The sequence below is a fragment of the Hemiscyllium ocellatum genome, chromosome 31 (genome assembly GCF_020745735.1).
Source record: "Hemiscyllium ocellatum isolate sHemOce1 chromosome 31, sHemOce1.pat.X.cur, whole genome shotgun sequence".
Taxonomy (NCBI): Eukaryota; Metazoa; Chordata; class Chondrichthyes; order Orectolobiformes; family Hemiscylliidae; genus Hemiscyllium; species Hemiscyllium ocellatum.
The window spans coordinates 45,578,327-45,599,518 of NC_083431.1; the positions used below are offsets into that span (position 1 = coordinate 45,578,327).

General features: G+C 40.8%; 1 protein-coding gene across 1 annotated transcript in view; it reads right to left on the reverse strand.

Annotated features, from left to right (window-relative positions):
* Positions 1-21,192, reverse strand: part of LOC132830581 (NADPH--cytochrome P450 reductase-like) — a 78,936-nt gene that overhangs the window by 20,801 nt on the left and 36,943 nt on the right. The window contains exons 3-8 of the mRNA XM_060848412.1: positions 13,315-13,363; positions 11,383-11,511; positions 8,551-8,700; positions 5,933-6,057; positions 2,441-2,530; positions 1,808-1,906 (exon numbers count right to left, since the gene is read on the reverse strand). Coding sequence (XP_060704395.1) covers positions 1,808-1,906; positions 2,441-2,530; positions 5,933-6,057; positions 8,551-8,700; positions 11,383-11,511; positions 13,315-13,363 — 642 coding nt within the window. The remainder of the gene's footprint in view (positions 1-1,807; positions 1,907-2,440; positions 2,531-5,932; positions 6,058-8,550; positions 8,701-11,382; positions 11,512-13,314; positions 13,364-21,192) is intronic.

Sequence of the window (21,192 nt, forward strand, 5' to 3'; positions counted from 1 at the left end):
ACATAGAATTTTCAAACTGACCATAAGCTCAACTCAGCCTGATCTCAGGGCAAAAGTGAGGACTGCAGACGTTGGAAACCAGAGTCTAGATTGAAGTGGTGCTGGAAAAGCACAGCAGGTCAGGCAGCTTCCAAGGAGCAGGAAAATAGATGTTTTGGGCAAAAGCCCTTCATCAGGAACGTCAATGTTCCTGTTCCTCGGATGCTGCCTGATCTGCTGTGCTTTTCCAGCACCACTCTAATCTAGATTCACCCTGATCTCAGTCTAATCGATTCCTCCCACCATGTCCTGTATCATTCTATTTCTTTGGCCCTCATGTGTTCATTACACCATTACCGAAGTCATAGAATTACAGAATCCCTTCAGCCCAACAAGTCCACACCGACCTTCCAAAGAGTAAACCACCCAGACCCATTCCTCTACCTTTACCCCTGACTAATGCACCTAATCTACACATCCCTGAATACCATAGCCAATTCACCTAACCTGCACAGTTTGGATTGTGTGTGGAATCCAGAGCACCCAGAGGAAACCCACACAGACACAGGGAGAATGTGCAAACTCCATGCAGGTAATAGCCCGCAGCTGGAATCGAACCTGGGTCCCTGGCGCTGTGAGGCAGCAGTACTAACCACTGAGCCACTGTGCTACCTCACAGCATCATTGCTTTCTCCTGAAGCAACACATGACAGTGAGTTCTTTCATTTTACTTTTGTATAGTGTGCAGAGATTTGAGAATTGAAGGGCGCAAAGACATCATGGAGAAAGGAAAGGGCAAGGTCACGGAGAATGAAAATTTAGAATTAAGACATTACTGCACCCAGGAATCAACACAGGTTATGGGCAAATGTTGTTAAGCAAATTTTCATAAAAAAGCTTGTATTTATTCTGTGGAAATAAAAGTTTGATTACAATATTAGGCAAAGATCATCAAACAAATTAGAAACAGAGCAGAAATCTTTTGTTCTCAAAACTGACAGGGCATGTCAGGACATGTATAATTAGACTTTAATGTAACTTACTATCTTGGAACAATATGTTTTGAGATGAGCAGAGGTGGTGAAAATTAGCGCACCCCAAAAAAAGGGTGCAGAAATTCAGCACTTCCCCTTCCAACTCTGCTGTTGAGAATTCTAAGATCCTTGAGCTAATTTTTCACTAGTTTTGGACAGTTCAGAAGCAATCAAATAGCAAACTATCTGTGCTGGGAAGAATCTGTAACAACTTGTTAAAGTCTCATCCTGTTGTTAACTGTTCTGGGATTTTACTAAGTAAGGAAAAAGTTCAGTCACTTTATTGAAGTATTTTGCAGGCGGTTGTGGGGAAAAGCTTTAGCTTGCAACTGTTTCCTGAGAAGTGTCATTTACCTTGGAAGTAGGACACAGGGAAGTAAGTAGTTGCACAAACACAGAGTATGAATCAACCAGTTACGCAGCTGTTTGGCAGGTTTCCAAGTAGTGAGTTAACTTAATGATTTCACAAAAAGGAATTACAATCCTCTTTCCAGAAAGATAAAAGCACATTTGAGGATCCTTATCTTCACAAAATGATTATAGCATTGACTATGTTGCAAAATTTAGACACGAGATGACTGCATTTCTGTGCTAAATAAGCTAGCCAGTTTCAATAAATGGGTTAGATAATAGATAACAAGTGGAATAAGTGCAGTGACAGGAGAATACAAAGCTCCTTCAATTTATAGCACTGAAATTAAGATTTCTGCTTGTTAAACTATTCAGACGTAGAGTCAGCGGTTACTGCAATACAAGCAATGACAATTCAAAGACAACTGTAAAAATTCACTTACGGTTTCTGAGTTTCATAAGCTTTCAGACGTCCCATCTCTCCAGTATAGACTTTATTCATGTTAATGTCGTTATGCACCACCAGCTCATATTGACGGATGCTGCAAAGCAGTAGATGCAACGTTACCTTTAAACTGCATCAACAAAGCACGAACAACCCCTATACTTGACAAGATAAACCAGTCTTGGTTATCAAAATCATTTAGATAGCAATTTCAAGCCCCCACAGCAGAAAGTTCAGTGACAATCTGTGACCAAAAAAGCAACTGATGGCTTTTTGGATTGGTTTTATTGTACGTTGCAGACATTCCTCCCAACCCCTCTGTTAACACTGATTGAACTACATTGTTCACGCAGTATATGTAAATGAAATATCGGAAATTGGTTAAATCCACGGTATTATAGCAATTCCATGCATACCACTGGTCAAAATTATGAAAAGCTCTAATGTATAACACTGAAGTAAGCTGACTTTCAACGTTAACGAGTTGCAAGTGTAAGACTCTTGGCCCCCGATGACTAGAATCAGTTCCGTTCTATTGTCCACTGCCCAGCTCTTTATACAGTGAGACACAGATCAAAGAATTTACCCAGGATCTATACAATGACCTTTGTTGTTTAAACATGGCACTGACCTGGAATCGTCACCAGTGGCTTCAACTCCAAAATACTCACACACTGCTGGCCAGAATTGCTCACGCCACATGATGAAATCTTCCTCCAAGCTGACAGGTAGAAAAAGAGTTCTGATTAATTATACTGCAAACTCATTTCAGTGTTCAGGATTATGATTTAGGAATGACACAAAATGAGATGACAGGGTGTAGTGTGAATAAATGCCACACTTCACATTTTGCCACATATCTAGCAGCGAGGGTCACTGTCCAATCACATCACAGTATGAGCACCATGCCATCGAAATAGAACTGGCTGTTGCTCTGTAACGGTCTCCTTCCTACTGCCGGGACAATACCTGGCCTGTGGATAGAAGATACATTTGTCAGGGAGGTAATCACACTGCAGGTAGGTGAGGAATGGGCAACTGCCTGGCAAATCCAGGGAATCAGGCAGGTAAATTCAGAAGTCTCTGGAGCCCCATTGGAGGACTGGTTTGCCATTTTAGATACTGTTCAGGACAATAGCTTCTCCGCGTAGTGCAGCTAATACTAAACCCGTGACACCCCTTTCTGAAAAAGGATGGTAAAGCAAAGAGAAAGAAAGAGGTAAGCTGAGAACAGACTGGCAGGAAACAAAGGGAGTCCCATCGTCTTCTACAGGCACATTAAACAGGAAGTAAAGAGCAGTAAAAGGAGCGGTCTGGTTACCATTTTACATCAATCTTTACCAAGAAAGCAGATGTCACCCAGACCCAGGTGGAAGAAAAGGAAACTCAGTCAGAAGAGTTCAAAATTGACAAGGAAGTAATAGAACACAGAACATAGAACAGTACAGCACAGAACAGGCCCTTCAGCCCACGATGTTGTGCCGACCACTGCTCCTCATGTATACACCCTCAAATTTCTGTGACCATATGCATGTCCAGCAGTCTCTTAAATGTCCCTAATGACCTCGCTTCCACAACTGCTGCTGGCAACGCATTCCATGCTCTCACAACTCTCTGTGTAAAGAACCCGCCTTTGACATCCCCCCTATACTTTCCTCCAACCAGCTTAAAACTATGACTCCTCGTGTTAGTCATTTCTGTCCTGGGAAATAATCTCTGGCTATTGTCTCTACCTATGCCTCTCATTATCTTGTATACCTCAATTAGGTCCCCTCTCCTTCTCCTTTTCTCCAATGAAAAAAGTCCGAGCTCATTCAAACTCTCTTCATAAGATAAGCCCTCCAGTCCAGACAGCATCCTGGTAATCCAACCTTATGTTGGATAAGCTGTTGGCACACAGTATTGACAAGACATCAGGACTAGTTAAGGTGCACGAAAGGCTACTGAAGGAAGGGAGAGTAGAAATCATAAAGGCTCTGGCCACCATCTTCCCTAGACTTTGAGACAGTGCTAGAAGACTGACACATTGCAAACTTTACACCATTCTTCAAAAACAAGAGGTTCTAAGCACTTACAAAGCTGTCATATTAACATCAGAAACTTCTAGAATCAAATCATTTGGATTAATTTTAATAGTCATGTGGACAAACGTGGGAGAGCCAGCCTGGCTTTCTTAAGGGAAGAATCACATTTATCTGACTTCTTGGAACCATTCTTTCGAACATTACTCCTTTAGCCTAGTGGATATTTCCTTAATTTTCTTATCTCTATGCCAATTTGCACCTGGCTCAGCTTATAATGCAGAGATTATAGTCTTTGACTTCCTGTTTTTAAAATTTTGCTCCTAATTCTCAATATTCCCCAAACAGGAACTCTTGCCACTCCTGCCGAAGTTGTTGGTGCCAACATGGACCACAACTGGATTTGCCACCGGCCCCTCCCTTCCCAGTATCATTTCAAGCCAGTTAGCAATATTCCTCACCTTGGCACCAGATAGTCAAGGCACCATGCAGGACTTTCAATAATATTCACAAAGGATGCTCTCTTTACACCTAATTACAGAATCCCCTACCACTTCCCTTTATGCTCCCTCTGCTTCAACTGGCCTCCTGTACCATGGCGCAGTGGTCAGTTTGCCCAACCTCCCTACAGTCCTTTTCCTCAACCACACAGGGGAGCAAGCAACTCAAACCCATTGGACAAGATCAAGAGCTGAGGCTCCTCCAATGCTAAATTCAGAATCCAGCCACCTGCCTCACATCCTCCTGTCCCTAATCACTGGCCAAATTTGAAGTATTTAGCCTACAGGGTACGACTGCCTTCTGAAACAGGTAACTCTCCAGTGCACTGAGAGGTGCCGCACTATTCATAGCTCATGTCAGCAAATACAATCAGTCACTCATTACAAGAAACATTTACAGCAAATCTCCAATGCCCATGTGGAGACAGCATGTCAAAACGAGAAATCATAATCTCATGCCAATCACACACTCATAATTAAAATGATGCGAGTAAAATTGTATAATCACAGCAGGCCTCTCGAGCTGGTTAAAGGTCATCACAGGCTCAGCTGGCAGAGGATAATTAATTTTCATCAGTGTACGACTATCAAGTGGTTTAATCTTCCTTGTTTAAGTTAGCACAGGTTGTCATTTTCCAAGAACCTGTCTAAAAATAATGAAAGTTGACCGCATCAATTTAGTTAAAAATTGAATAAAACCAAAAATGCTCTAAGTGGTCAGCAGGTTTGGCAGTACCTCCCGAGAGAGAAACAGCGTTAACTCATCACATAGATGACAGTTTTGATGAAAGGTCTTTGAACTGAAATGTCAACTTTGCTCTTTGCTTCACAGAAGCTGTCAGACCTGGCAGTATTCACAACACTCTTAAATTTCAGTTTTCCAACATTCACAATATTTGATTCTTATATTAGTTGGAAATTGTCATGTGTCATAATAATACTTATTTAAAATTCATTTTAAATACATTGTTAAATAAAATAGGGGATGATAGGAAAGAAGAAAAACGCCTGGCGATAACTTGCTTTGCTGTGTCTGTATACCCTAAACCACTGCAGAGTACAATACCTTCAAGCATACAAGCGACTTTTACTTACAATTAATTTAGAGATGTAACTGTTTGCTCAAAAGAACACTTAACTGCTCTGCCTCATTAATCACTCAGTTCTCTTGTACCTCATAAATGGTATCAGCATTGAACTGTGCCAGTTCACATCTTAGCAATTAGTCTGACCGCAGCATTTGTGACTAGCTCCTGAAAGTCATGTGTAACTGTGAAGGCTTTCCACTAGCAGCATCTGGGCCTCAAATGTAACAATCCCAGTCACTGGACACATCACATTTTAAAGTATAAAGCTTGATTTAAAATAAAACAATTAGTTTTTTTTAAGCCATTGTTGTAGCATTCAAACACAAAGCAATTAAAAGTTTTAACCTGGAGTGGGCAAGCAACTTTATTCTCAACTGCGATAGAAGAAAACACCAGTTATACTTTGCATCACAGTTCGGAAGCCCTAAAGGCCATAACACTCTACTAAAAAGAACTTGCCAAAATAAAAAAAAACTGACATTTTCATAAAGTTTTGACTAACAAAAGCACTCACTTGCCGTCATCATCGCCCAGGCCCAGTTCAAAGATCCTTTCTGCTCCCAGCTGTTCCAGTCTCTTGTTTACGTACTTGCCCATCGCATTAAAGTGCTCATAAGTTTTATTTCCAAGTCCAAAGACCTAGAAGAAAACAAATTTTTAACAATCAGATATTGGATCGATTGTTACCTTTTGTTTGGGAAACATGAGTTCAGTGAAATGTCCTTACAGTTTGTAGAAGTGTTTATGAGGACTAAACTCCACAAACCAGACTTTTCATATTTCTGAATCAAAGTGCAGTATAATGTTTCAATAATCCTGAGGGTCTACATACTAAATGACAATGCATACTTCAAAATTCAGACCACAGCAGTTTGGGTAGCCAAGTTCAATTCGCAATTATTATGTGTGAAGATCGATTTTCCTATCCTTCGCCTGCCTTTCCTCAACTGCAGCAGATTACAATCAATGGAATTTATTAATTGCTTTGACTACCACCCTCTCATCAAAGATTGCTTGAAGCACCGTACTCATCTTTCACTCTTTTGCAGCTGGCCCAGATGTAAGTGGAGAAGACCACAGTCCGGCTGAGAAGAGAGTCTCATCTCTAACTTCATCAGCATATTGAATTCAGGCTCCAACAGTACAATTAACAGTTGGCAGCTCAGAAAACATTCCTCATGGGTCAGAAAAAGCCATCAGTGGAAAGGACTGTTAGTTCTATGGGATAAATGACTTCTGCATTACCTTGTGGAGAAGGATGAATGATCCTTAAAGATGCATTCAGCCTGTCAACTGCGGTTTCTCCCTTACCCAGCACAGTTGCATATCAGAGGGGGAAAACTCCCTGTACCTTATCGAAACACTTGCTTAGTCCATTCTAATTGTCAGGGAGAGTTTACAAGGGGCCAGGCAGAAACTTATTGGCCCTTGCTTTCCTAACCAGCAACAAACCAGCTGCTAGGCAGGAAACAGAATAAAAACTCCAGATCCTGCTGGCAAATTCAAAAGATTTTACATGTCGTCAGACTTGCTGGAATTCACTCTCACTCCACTACACCACCTTCTCTGGTAATTGGGACTCTGCTGCAGTAATCCCCATCTTGGAGAGCATTAAGCTTCAATGGAAAACTGGAATTGCTACAGAGACAGATAAAGACCTACCTGATTCATTTTCTATCACCCTGGAAGCCATGTTGTATCAATGATAACCACTGGCAAGAGATGCTGGCTACTCACTGCAATGAATCTTCACAACAGACCCAAACATTATGAGGAACACACCGCTGATTGAGTGCTTTAGGAACCTGAGGTGCTAAATCACGTGTTTATTTAAAATTCACTTGCAGGATGTGGGCATTGCTGGTTGGATCAGCATTTATTGCCCATCCCTAGTTGCCCTTGAGGTGGTGGTGGTGGTGGTGGTGGTGGAGTTTGCTTCTTGAATCGCTGCAGTCCATGTGCTGTCTGTAGAGCCACGTGCTGTTAGGGGAGGAATTCCAGGATATTTGACCTAGTGATAAACTTGTGGTATATTTGTAGGAGTGGTGATATATTTGTAAGTCAGGATGGTGAGTGAGGAAAACTTGCTGGTGGTAGGGTCCCCACATATCTGCTGCCCTTATCCTTCTGGATAGAAGGTGTCATGGGTTTGGAAGGTGTTATCAAAGGATCCTTGGTGAATTTCTGCAATGCATCTTGTAAATGACACACAGTGCTGCGACTGAGCATCTATGGTGGAAAGAGTGGGCGTTTCTGAAATAGGTTCTGCATTGAAATTCCAGAGTAGGGGCTTGAACCCACTGATTCTTAGGCAAGAGAGTTACCATTGAGCCACAGTTGCAGTGTTTTCTTCCCAAGTATGCTATATCTGCCACATATCGTGCCTCAAAACATGAGAGAAGTGTTGGTGCAGTAGTAAATGTCAAGGAGCCGATAACCCAGAATCTCACACCAATGTTCTGGGGACAGAGGTTCAAATCCCATGACAAATTGAATTTTAAATTCAATAAAATTTGGAATTAAAAGATGGTCTCATGGCAACATACAATGATTGCCGATTGTTGTAAAAACTCATCTAGTTCACTAATACCCTTCAGGGAAGAAATTCTGCAGGGCGTCTGGAATCACTTATAGACCAGAATTGGTAAGGCCAGCAATGTGATTGATTCTTAACTGCCCGGAATGCAATAAACGCTGATCTAACCAGCGACACCCTCATCCATACATGAATTTTTTTAAAAAAGCAGAAATTCCAAGCTGCTTTTGGGACATCATTTCTATTGAAATCTGCCTACAGAACTCTCGAGAAACTAAACCACACTGTAAGTAATCTAATCTGATCTAATCTGATCTAAAACATGAGCAAATGTTTTTTAAACTATGATTCACAATGCATGATTTTGCAAGTTAATTTCTGCACTTGCAACATATATGTTACAGATTACTTTTTATTAAACAAGAAAGAAACATTTCAAAATAAAGCCCCTGACGTGAATATACTACAAATTGCATTTCATTAACTACACAGATTGTACAATTCACCAGTCTTCATGTTTCTCTGAAATTACCTACACATTAATTTTGGTTATACAAGAAGTCACAAACCTTTGTCCATTTTTCTTTAGTACTTACTGCATATTTCACACCAGCTAGATCTAGATCAGTCTCTTGCATCCAGTCATAGAAATCTTGTGCGTTGTCAGTGGGATCACCTTCGCCATATGTAGCCATGCAGAAGATTGCCAGTGAGTTCTCTACTTCTGTAAGTCGATTTAGTTCAGACTGAAAGGAAAAAATAGAAAATTGCGCAGAAGTCGATCAAATGTCAAATGCAATAATCCCAAAATGCTGAATAGCCAATGGATCATGCTTGAAGCATATTCACTATCAACACATTGTTAAGCAATAGTCAATATCCATCAAGGTCTGACATACAGTAAATAAATGGGGCTAGATATAGGTTTTTGGTAGAACTGATAGATGGTAAAATTGCTTCCAAAGACATCAGATTAAGTTTTCTTTTCTAGCACACCATGGGATATTTTATTTTCAGGCAAGCACATCGTCAAGTTTGTGCTCCTGGTCAATACCTATCCCCTCAGTCTTCATTTCTAGAACAAATTATCCGACTATTGTATTGCTATTTGAGCAATTTTGCTAGGTGCAAATTTCTTACAACAATGGCTTCAGAAAGTCTTTCAAGAGTGGTCAATCTGAAGTTGCAAAGTCTCTAAATTAAAGCAAGGCCTTTCTTTTGTCAAAGGTGACACCTCTGAGAACATAGCGTGCCCTCACCCCCTACACCATAAACTCTCAGTCCAGAGTGCGTACTTTAAATCCTAGAGGGTACTTTCTCTGCCTCAGGATGAGCAATTGCATTATCTTGCCTTTTGTGTGAATGATTAAGCAAATTAAACAGTAGAATAAAGTTAAAATTTAATATACACTTCAGGTTCAAAAATGTAATGTTTACTCCTACATCCCAATGTAGGCTACTATACCAAGCACTGCATTTACAATTTCCAGAGGTCACCTGGAAAATTTTGAGATAGTTTAAGGTGCAGAATTTGTAAATGAGAGTCTTGGGGAAAGGGAGGGTTTATATCTGTTGACCGAAGGTAGCACTGCTGGGACTGAAAAGCAGTCAGCACTGGGAGGTGGAACATCTCAGGCACAGGTCAGAAGACTTGATCACATAACCAATTTCCAAAGCCCCTCAACACTGCATCGTGGCTGCCAAGGCAATGGGTTCCATTTTTCAAAAACAGTGTTGAGTGTGTACAAATGAGAGTTCCATTAGATTGTTAAGAGTTTCATTTCTTTTCATCTCCACATCGCTCCTGACCATTGCCCATTGTGGATACATGGGAAATGGTGACAGTGATGGCAGAAGGGTGGGAAATATGGGCTAACATGGAGGGGGCAGCAAAAGTCCGTTCCTGTGGAGGTCTGAGAAGGAGGAGGCTACAAAGGCCCTAAGTTTTCAAAACCACAAACTGGATGATGTTTTCACTAGTCCTGCCTCAGCGCTCTCCTGCAGCCACTTCTGCTCAGCTTCTAGAGTTAGCTTCCATCCCGATATCTCCCTGGAGTGAAAACGGACTGTAGTGGGGCTCAGTAAACCGAGGTAGGTCTGCTGGGTCAGGAAATTTCTTAATTCAAGCTACCCATGTTGGTGGTGACAATCCAGCTCTCTATTATCCTCTTTTCACCCGAGACTCTCCCTAACAATCCGCCATTGATCAAACTTTTGCACATCACTCAGAACTCTTCCTTTAAGATAGAGTTTTTTTTTAAAAGAAGAATTTCGGATACTTTTTATTAGTAGTTAAAAGGTTGTTCACTCGTTCAAGGTTTTATTGTATGAATGTTCTACTGCCATCTGATAATGGTGCAGTTTTGCCCTCCTGGATATGCCTTCACTAAACTGACACTGCTATTTCCCCATCAGCCACACTTAACATAGCTGATTCCTAGTTATGAATTCACTATCTGTCCCTTCATATTATAGGGAAATTAAAAGCACTCCGGGACAATTCTAAATACTTCATTGGAAAATTAAAAGTGAACAGTCATCATTCCCTGTTTCCTAGAATAGGGTCAGACATATGATCATTTATTAGCGTAGCCACACCAGGAATTTGTTTTTGCTGCAATTAATATCATTGCATTAGCAGTAATACACACACAGCTTCTGAAAGTCACTAAACTTTGATCTCAAGAGAAGTCACAAAGCTGAATACACTAGTCTCCTATTTCTGGTACACTGTGGTCAACAAGTCTTGCTTCATGTAATTGATTATCTCATTTCAATAGAACCCTTTTTAACACACACAGGTAAGACAATTCTGCGAAGATTTGTTTTCTGTATGTGAAACAATTCCTTCTTTAATAATAATTGATTAATTTATTAAAGTGAATAAACTAGCAATAAAGCACTATTCAAGAAGATTGTTAAAACTGCTAAATAATTAACTTTTTTTTTTGAACGGCCAGTGCTGTATAGAAGTCTCTTGAATGACAGTGAGGATGAGCTCCAATGAGACACACCAAAGAATTTAAGGCAAAGACTGAGGTAGACTAAAGGGAGAAGACAGAAAAGGAGACAACTACAGTCACAGTGAAAGACAGACCATTATTAATATCAAATAACACATCAGAAAAATGCCATTTGAGGGAGATACATGTGCAGAGGAACCTCGATGATCCGAATGAGATGGGCGGGCACTATTTCGTTCAGATAATTAATTATCCGGTTAACTGATTTGCTCTGGAGCTTGGAGTTTTCTGTGAGGTCTGCTTCCTATTCAGGAGACCAGGCAAAAAACACACTGTACAGGAGACCCATCCCGTCCAACAACTCAAATAATTGATATCCGAATAACCAAGGTTCCTTTGTATATTTATCAGCTTCGGGTTTGGTTATCCTTAAATTCTTTATGGTCATGAAAACATAATACTAACCATATCATATTCCTCTGGATCAGTAGCCATTCCTCGCATTCCATACCGCTGAGCATCTTTTGACAGTCTGTTTGCAAACTCTTCCGCTGTTCCTGTTTGAGAGCCGTAAAACACAACTATGTTTTTTCCCTGCAGGGAAGAACACAAAGGCACAAAGATATTTCAGGATCTCTGAAAGTGGTGCATGGCATTCTCAGCAGTTAGTGTAACATGGACACAGTCTGTCAGCTTTTTTTTCCCCGCAGTGCCGAATGTCATTAGGATCTCAAAGCATCTTTAATGTTGAGGTAAGATAGCATAGGAAGCAGTAGAAAAAGTATTAACATACACGTGTACAAACATTTGATGAGAACAGGAGGGAGCTTGACTGATAATCGAACAGTTTACGGATAGTACCCATCAAGATGCTCATGTGAGGGAGCAGTTAGTCATTTGAGCAAGGTGTAGGAGGATGCAAATGAAATCTCATCGCAGCGGCTCAAGGTGAAGGAAAAAGATTGGAAGGAAAAAAAACTAATGAAGGGAACACACTGGATAATGGCAGTCTGGATCACAGATTAGCTCAGGTACAGGAACCAAAGGGCTGTGGAAGAGATGGATTGTCTCTGACCAGACAAATCTGAGATAGTCAGGTGATGCTAGAGTGCATATTAACTGCTCCCAAATGTTAATCCTGTAGATGTCGACCTCTCCCCCTCAAAACCTATTGACTAAAAGTTAAATCTTAGAAACTTGACTTTTACATGTATACTGTACTTGATTTAAAAGAACATAAAGCAACAAATGATTACAGCAAGTTTTGAGAAGATTTGCAGCTCAGTTTGAGGTTTTGGATGTAGGTTTGCTCGCTGAGCTGAAAGGTTCATTTCCAGATGTTTTGTTACCTTACTAGGTAACATCTTCAGTGGACCCCACGCGAAGTAATGCTGAAAATTCCTGCTTTCTATTTATATGTTTGGGTTTGGTGATGTTATTTCCTGTGGTGAAGTCACTTCCGGTTCCTTTTCTCAGAAGGTGGTAGATGGGGGTCTAACTCGATGTGTTTGTTGAGAGTTCCGGTTGGAATGCCATGCTTCTAGGTGTGAGTAAACCTACATCCACAAATGATTATGCTGGAAATTTTCTTGGTTGGGTTGGAAGTGGTGTGGGACAAGCATTGACAACATACCTCAGGAAAGATGTACTAACCCTAAAAAGGAGCAGAGTTGGTTTATCAGCCCATTTCTAGGGATGAAGAAATTCAGTTTTCCATGGCACTGAGAAGCTCAATATATAGTACAACAGATTTTCAAGATGGAGAGATTTTGATAAGTGTAGTTAGAGAAAAATTATTTTCTCTTGAAAATGGCTCAATTAACAAAAAGGCCATATATCTTGGCAGAAAGATCTAGAGGAAAGATTAGAGGTTCTTGATATACTCAGTTGCCAAAAGCCAAGATTTTAAACCGAAGAGGTGACAGAAGTGGATCTTTTTTTAGATTGTATAATTCTGTTTTTCTTAAATGAAAAAGAAGATAGAAAAGATACTCAACAATAAGAAACTTATGGGGTTACAGAAGAAGGGGAGGGGGCTTGATAGCTCCCTCTAACATTCAGTGCTAGTCTCATTGGTCTCCAGTACTACAGGTTTCTGAGATTCTACAATTCTAAACCTGAAAGGGGCTTCAGAGAAGGACAAGGACCGATCCATAGATGTTTTGGAGAAGAGATTACAGGTATTGGGATTTTCAACTTGGCAGAGCTTCTTGTGGAATTACATAAGAACAGCAACAATGTGCATTCAGAACATAACCAAATTAAACCCAGCTGCTGGGTAAAGTTGAAACTAGTACAAGGCAATTAGGGGCGACAGAAGGTTTATGGAGGGGATCGATTCTCTCCCATCACCAATTGATTACACCCATAGAATATCACAGTGAAAGATGCACTTACTGTTTTCTTCATCTTTTCAATGAAACTGGTTTCTCGTATTGTTGGTACCCTGCAAACACCAGACATACCAATTATTCAGACAAGTTGGAGGTTTACGTAGAGTTTTCAGCAAGATCTGGTCCATAAATTTCACATTGCTGCACATGAAAACAGGCTCAGTGAGGAGTAATATCCTTTCACCCATGAGCTTTTGAACAACCACTATGGTTATCTAGTGCACTCTTAACTAAAAACTACAGGAACAGGCATCTGCAGCCAGACACTCACCTTGCACCAATATGTTTTTTTCCACAAAAATCACTAAATTCATATCAAACAAACTTTTGTCTCAAAAATAAACCATTTGGTCCACCCTATATTTGCTGATTGTTTGCATGGCTCACTATCTAGCTAAAAAAAATGTAGTATCCACGAATTCTCAGAGCTTCACTGTGCACAAATCAAAACCTTTCCCTATAGCCTGTGGTCAAATCCAGCGCAATCTGACGTATTGAAAGGCTGCTGGTTATAATACAGTTGTATGAAATATGTTGAGCAGTTGCAGTTTCTAATGAGCATATTCCAGAGCTGTTTCTTTGCTAATCTTACTGAGGAACTTCCAAACAGCAAAGAACAGGCAGGGGAATACAAAATACTGGAAAACAGTGGGTAACAGAGCAATCCCAAACAACATGGGGCAAAATGTAGCTACATAATGTTACACACAAAAAGAAAAAGAAATCACAAAAACAATCCTATCCCTTTAGAACAGAAACTACCGGAGAAACTTAGCATGCTTGCCTTTATTGGTCAATGCATTGAGTATGGGAGTTGGGAGATCATGTTGTGGCTGTACAGATTGTTGGTTTGGCCACTTTGGAATATTACGTGCAATTCTGGTCTCCTTCCTATAGGAAGGATGTTGTGAAACTTGAAAGGGTTCAGAAAAGATTTACAACGATGTTGGTAGGGTTGGAGGGTTTGAGCTAAAGGGAGAGGCTGAATAGGCTGAGGGTTGATTTCCAACAGCTTTGATGTTATGTGCCTTTAAGACAATACCCTGGGCAACCAATGAACTCCACCGACCAGTTTGTGCATGAGGTGTCAATATGCACCATATCTAGCCAACAATCAGAGCAATTAGCATTTCAGGTTTTCAGTTGATACTTAGTACGGATTTGTACCTTGGCAAAAGAATGGCATAACCTTCATGATTCTGAGTCACACAACAAACCTATCTTCCAGTGACTACCTGAAAAAAGTGCCACTGGGGCCTTAGAAAGACACCATTCTTCACTATGACCACTATAAGAGACAGACAGACAGACAGACAGACACACACACACACACACACACACACACACACACACACACACACACAGTCTGACCTCCTTCCAAACAACTGAAAAACCATAGAAAAATTAAACTGCAAATGGTTTTCACACTTAGTATGAAGATAACATAGAAATCATATCTGGCTTCACTGATATCCTGCAGATAACTGTTTAAAATAAATTGAGAAGCTGTTTATGATTTGATCTCATTTGCTGGGGCATTAATTAAATGCTGAGCTTTTCTTTTCATTGCAGCAGTTTCCAAAACAAAAAAATGAAGATCATAATTCCAATAGGATTGCTTAACCAAACAAAATACAACACCAAGACATATCAAACCACAGTGATATTAAACAGGCCAATAAAGTCACATGAACAAAGTCTACCACCATGCTGAACGGGCTTAGAGAAAGTGAGGACTGCAGATGCTGGAGATCAGAGCTGAAAATGTGTTGCTGGAAAAGCGCAGCAGGTCAGGCAGTATCCAAGGAGCAGGAGAATCGATGTTTCGGGCATAAGCCCTTTTTCAGGAATCCTTCTTCCTGAAGAAGGGCTTATGCCCGAAACGTCAATTCTCCTGCTCCTTGGATGCTGCCTGTCCTGCTGCGCTTTTCCAGCAACACATTGTACTGCCTTAGAGTCTCTTTTAGTTACTTTTCTGAAATATTTAAGTTTGACAGAGACAGAGTTACATCACTAACACTTCTGTACAAATGGGAGAGGGGTACTTTATATTAAATCTAATTTGCAATATAATGAGCGAATTGAAAAACGGCTTTACACAATTAAACATGATTGAATTTAAAAAAAAGGTGCGCCACAAACATAGTGAAGTGCTTTTGGGTTTTCACTAATATCCCCTTGTTCTACATTTATGTAGACCCAAGAAGAGGGAAAGAATCCATTTCATTACCAGTCTTCATCCATCCATTAATCTAAGCTTCCCTCTTGCCCAGAGAGAGTGCACACAAGACAGTGCAGCAAATGTTTCAGCAAACTTGGAAGTTTGAGCCAGACAAGTGGGTCAAGGGAGCAGTCAACCAGCCACAAATCAGGAAGATCACGGATAGAGAAGAGGGGAAATCTTAGGCATCAAGGCAGCAGCGTGATTGATGGAGCAAAAGTATTGAGATTGTTGTGGAAATAGGGAGTGCAGCATGGGTAACTATCATGTCACCTAGTCAGCCAACTGGATGCAAGTGTCGGAGTGGCAGGAATGAACAAAAGGTTTACAGAAACCATGTTTGGAGGAGTTACACAGAGAGAATAGGCCAACCAGAGGCAAATGTAAGGCAAATGTTTAGATTAGATTAGGTGTTGTTAGATTATGACTTAAATGCATGCAAGACTTGATAAAATACAATTTTGACTTACATCAATTTGTCAAAATTAACATTGATGATTCAACAAAATTCAAAGATTATTTAAATTTTGGAAATGTTGCTGTTGATAAAGCAGTTTGTCGATTGGTACAATCAGAGACCTGAGCTAGGCCACATCTTGGATCCCTTCAATGCTCAAATTAGGACAAGAAAATAATTAGCCTAAATTGACAGAGTTAAACATTTACAATTCTGTTTGTGAGAAGTAGTGAAGATAGACTTAAAACAGAACATGAAAACTACTGCAAAGAGCAAACAGATTTCACTGACTGTAACATCTCTGTACTTATTTGTTCATGGTTCACCTAGAGCAGGCAGCTATCATGTGACCTGCCAACTAGACTAAGACCCACTGACTCCAGGCACAGGAGGCAGTATTTACTGCATTTCAATGCTGTGCCTGAAACCAGTAAAACCACCAAATAGGCACAGAAGAAATCCAGTGACAAAAGGAAGTCACGGAAGTAAAATGCTGCAGAAATTATTCCCTGCTCTGTAGAGCATCATAGTTGATTCAGCTAATAAGGTCAGACAAATCGATGGCTAGGACTACAGATAAATATGGCATGGCCTTAAATTTTATAAACAATTGATGTGACTCTCTCAGAAGTATACCACTTCAAGAGATCAGCAATCAATGTCTGATGGCACAGTAATAGAATGAGGCCATTCAGCCCATTGAACTTTATCAATTAGATCTTTTGAACTCATTTGAACAGATGGCTTCCAGATCCTTTAGTTTGTTTCTGTTTTAAAGAGGCCAACAAGATCAGGTTTGAAATTTTTAATTAACCAAGTGACAACAGCTTACTGCAGGGGGCGGGGGAGGAGGGAGAGCGCATCCCGATATCCACAATCGTTTTTGTGAACGGATTCCGAACATCTCACCAAAAGGTACTCGTTCAAATTTAAGTCCATGCCCCCTTGTTCTGGAGTGCCAGAAGAAATACTTTCTCCACACACCTGACTGAAATCTTTCTTCATCACAATAGATCACCGCTTAATCTTCAATACTCAAGTGAATGCAAATCTTGCTCATACAAATCATTCGTGGTGGGGGGGGGGGGGGGGGGAAGAGTGGGGAGGAGGAGAAGAAGGGGGAGAGGGCAAGGGTGAGGGGTCAGGAGGGCGAGGGATGGGGGAGGAGGGTGGCGAGTCAGGAGACAGGCGTGAGGGTGGCTGTATGGGATTGGGGTGCTTGAGTGCATTGGGAGTGAATGAGTGAGTGAGAGAGAGAGACTGTGGGTGGGGGGTGGTGACTGTGGGTGGGATGTTCAGAGGGTCAGTGTGGCCTGAATGGCCTGCTTTCACACTGTAGAGATTCCATGATCTTCCCATTCTACACTTTGCCACATCCCTTGTGTGGTAGTTGGTATAGAGGCAGGGTTTCTCAAACAAAAACAGACACCTACCCATTCACAAGCTCTTTATGCAGTGCCTCACTGCAGCAGTCCCCAAGGCCACAGCCAACAAAACAACAGGCGGAATTTAAAGAGGCCTAGAAGCTGCCAGGAATTGTCCAAACCTCACAGTAGCCATTGTTGTCTCAGAGTTCATGACCCCAAAACCTTATCCTGTGACTACACTGGTCTGACCCACTGGTTGGGAAGCCCTGACCTGTCACTACCTCTTATGGTGTTAAGTTACACATTCTAACCACTTTCTGCACATGGAAAGGTGATACCTTCCTTGATCATTGGAGGAAAGACTAGATCACGGGGGTGGGGGGGCAGAAAGAGAAGAATGACCTGAAACATAAACCTAGAACATTTGGAAATGTCACAAAGCACTCACTCAGAGAGCAATGTGAAACATCTTCTAAAAGAGCCATTTAGGCATTTCAATTAACTATCTCAAAGTAAATAAATAAGACGGATAGATTCTTGTTATGCAGGTAGAGTGTGTTGATATATAAATCAAATCGGTCATAATATTATTGAATAGCAGAATAGAATCAAGAGGCTGACTACCTTATTTCTGTTCCTATGTTTTGCTTTGGCCTCAAAACAGGAGAATGATTAGTTGCTAAACCGAACAAAAGGTTGATTAATTATATAACAGCCAAATCCTGTTGATAGTAAGATGTCTGAGCCATTCAGTCTTCTATGCAAGTAGGCTGCAGTCAGACATTGCTAGGAATCATGCCTTGGTCAATCACTATTCAAATTATAGTCTTCGAGCTTCTAGTCTCAACAAAGTAGGCAATCAAACCCAGACAAGACTCATTTACCTTATTTTCTGGTTTGGCCTGTTTGATGTACAGATAAGGTTTGGAAAAGGGTGTCACCTTGTTAATGGATAAAATCCCAAATCAGAACAAGCTTTTGTTAACTCCACAGAGGACAAACTAGATTTTTTTTCTTTGTGTGTGTGTGTGTGTGTGTGTGTGTGTGTGTGTGTGTATACATTACCCTGGTGTACTAATCATTAATATGACTCATTCCCCACTATGTTCAACCTTGAACTCATGTTGCTGCATCAAAATTCTGAAATCAATGTAAAAGACACTCAATGCATCAAATGAATTTATCTCCATATGGTGCAGTACACAGTTCAAAAGGTAAAGTATATCTTATTCTAAGGCTGTGTAAATAACACAGGGTACTTTAATGGACAGTTAGCTTCATATCTCTGTGCATGGAGCATTTCCAATATCTCTCACCTACACAAACAGCAAATACCTTTTCCCTTTATTGCAATGACATTCAATTATATTAAGCGCAATCAGAAGAGAGCCATTTAATTAGGAGATGGCAGCATCTTCCCCCCACCCCCCCACCACAATTCCGAGAGAACGTGGATACCACTGGCAAGGCTGGCAATTGTTGCGTGTCCTTGACACCCTTCAACTGTTTGGCCCAACCGCAGGCAATTGAGGGATTAACCACATTATCACGGGTCTGGAATCACATGTAGGCCAAACCAAACACAGACAGATTTCTTTCCCTGAAGGATATTAGTGAACTACCTGGGTTTTTATTATAATGGTTATGCGCTGACTATTGCATTTTAATTCCCACATTTCATAGATGAATCTGAACGGTAGCACGAGTCACTGTTTCACTCACCCGGCAATATTATGGCAATGCGACTACCTTTTGAAAAGCATTTGCTTTTAACAAACAATAATAATTACATTTTCACTAGTTTTGGTTCCTCCATGACCCCATTTGCAAAAGATAGAAACAACGGGCTCAAGGGTTTAACAGGATGATATATAAAGATGTCTGAGTCTGGACCTTTTTGGTGTCAGACTGAGGGAGGGAGGTGGTGGAGAAGGTACGCATGTAAACGGAGAAACTGTGTTCAGTGCACTACACAGGCTGGGTTATTTATTCTGTTAGGAATGCTAATTAAAAGCTTTAGAAAATAATTTTTGACTCTAAAAAAAATTCAAATATAAAAGCAGGCAGACATTCACTCGATCTATTGTTACTTTGTACGACATGGGGTCACAGATGAATGAGCAATGCTGTGCTGAAACTCAAAGGACTGGAGATTTCTCTCTATTCAAGATTGGGGTTTGGGGGTGGTGGTGGGTGGTGAGAGAGCAGGGAAGAGTTACAGTCACAATGACCCTAACTCAATCTGCATTTTGATAGCCTGCTGCCTATCTGTGACCTCTGTTTTGCATAAGGCTGATACATTTTTTGGAACATATTCAACGGAACTAAAGGAAATGCTCCAGCCCCTTTTCGCAGTAATGCAGGCTTTTCACTTTAGATTATGAACAACAACATTATTATTGCCCACATGCAACTATGCACACAAGAGCAACCCAGGCCATGCCATGCATGCACAACACAAATTCCTATTCATAGCAAGTCAGAACAATCAATACTCCTGGAGAGGTGTAAATCTACATCAGTTTTTTTCACCCCCCCACTAAACAATTTATTCCCCAATTTTGCGTATCTGTCAATGATCATAAGGTTGCCCCTGCAAACTTAGACTGTTGACTAATATAAAAATTCTACTGCAAGCAGAAGGTGGATTTTTGTTCAAGAGCCAGAGCCAAAGAATAGCTCCTGGGAACTCAAAGCATCCCACCGGGCTGGGGGCAGAGGATAAAGCTAATTTATTAGCTGCACCTTGTGCATCCAGTACACATGATGTCAAGCAAGAACCGAATGCAACTTTTCAGAATCTGGGAACATGCAATGTACTCGCACATATTTAACATAAGGCAGCAAATTCAGGCCATCTTTCTATTGCACAGTGGTTTCAGAAGTAAGAGACAAACACTAACCTGCTTAAGTCTACTTCATGCTGGCGAACCGAGAAAATGCAGCCCATAATTCCAGTTTCAGGTTTCTCAGTCTATCATGCAAGTTGCAGATTAGGCAGAATTGCCCTCTATTTAGGCTATGTTTTCACTGTATTCAGATGTTACAGACCATTCATCATTTCACAATCAAGATCCTTGTCTACAACAGTGAGAAAGTAAAGCCTCAGTGACTCCCCTGAGGAATCTCTTCTGCCAGGCACACTGATTTGTGATCCATATTTACACTGTCACTGCAGCTTTCACAAAATCCACTGACATTCTCGTGGTTGCATTAACAAATAATTACATTTTGTACTTGGCTGTGTCTTTCGATGTATAAATCATTTTGCAATATGCCCCTCTTCTGTACTTGTGTCTCCCTTAGCAACGGCTTCATCACATCCAATGACCTCTCGGGGAGAATAACTAAGCTGAAAGGCAGCTGTTTCAGGACTGAACAGAGGAGGCCTGCTGCTATGGTTACGTAATCCATCATAAAAGATTTCTATTCATGACAAACTCCCCCGTTCTTTTCACCGTCCCAGTGGGTGATATATCACATCAATGATCACCGAAAACAAAAATATCTGGTGACAATCACCACACTTAAACCCACTAAGCACTTGGTCCATGCTAGTTATATGCAAAAATTAGAGCAGGAATTGTTTTAAATTACTTGGATTTGTAAGTGACTTGGGAGGAGACAATAGCATATAATCACCACAGGACTAATAATCCACAGGCCCAGACAAATGAGCATGGGGCAGAGGATCAAATTCTTGGTGGAATCTGAATTCAATGAATACTATTCATTGTTGTAAAACAAAACAAGTTGACTAATGTCTCCAGGGAAGAAAATCTGCCATCCCTACCTGGTCTAACCAATAGTAACACAGTTGACTCTTAAATACCCTCT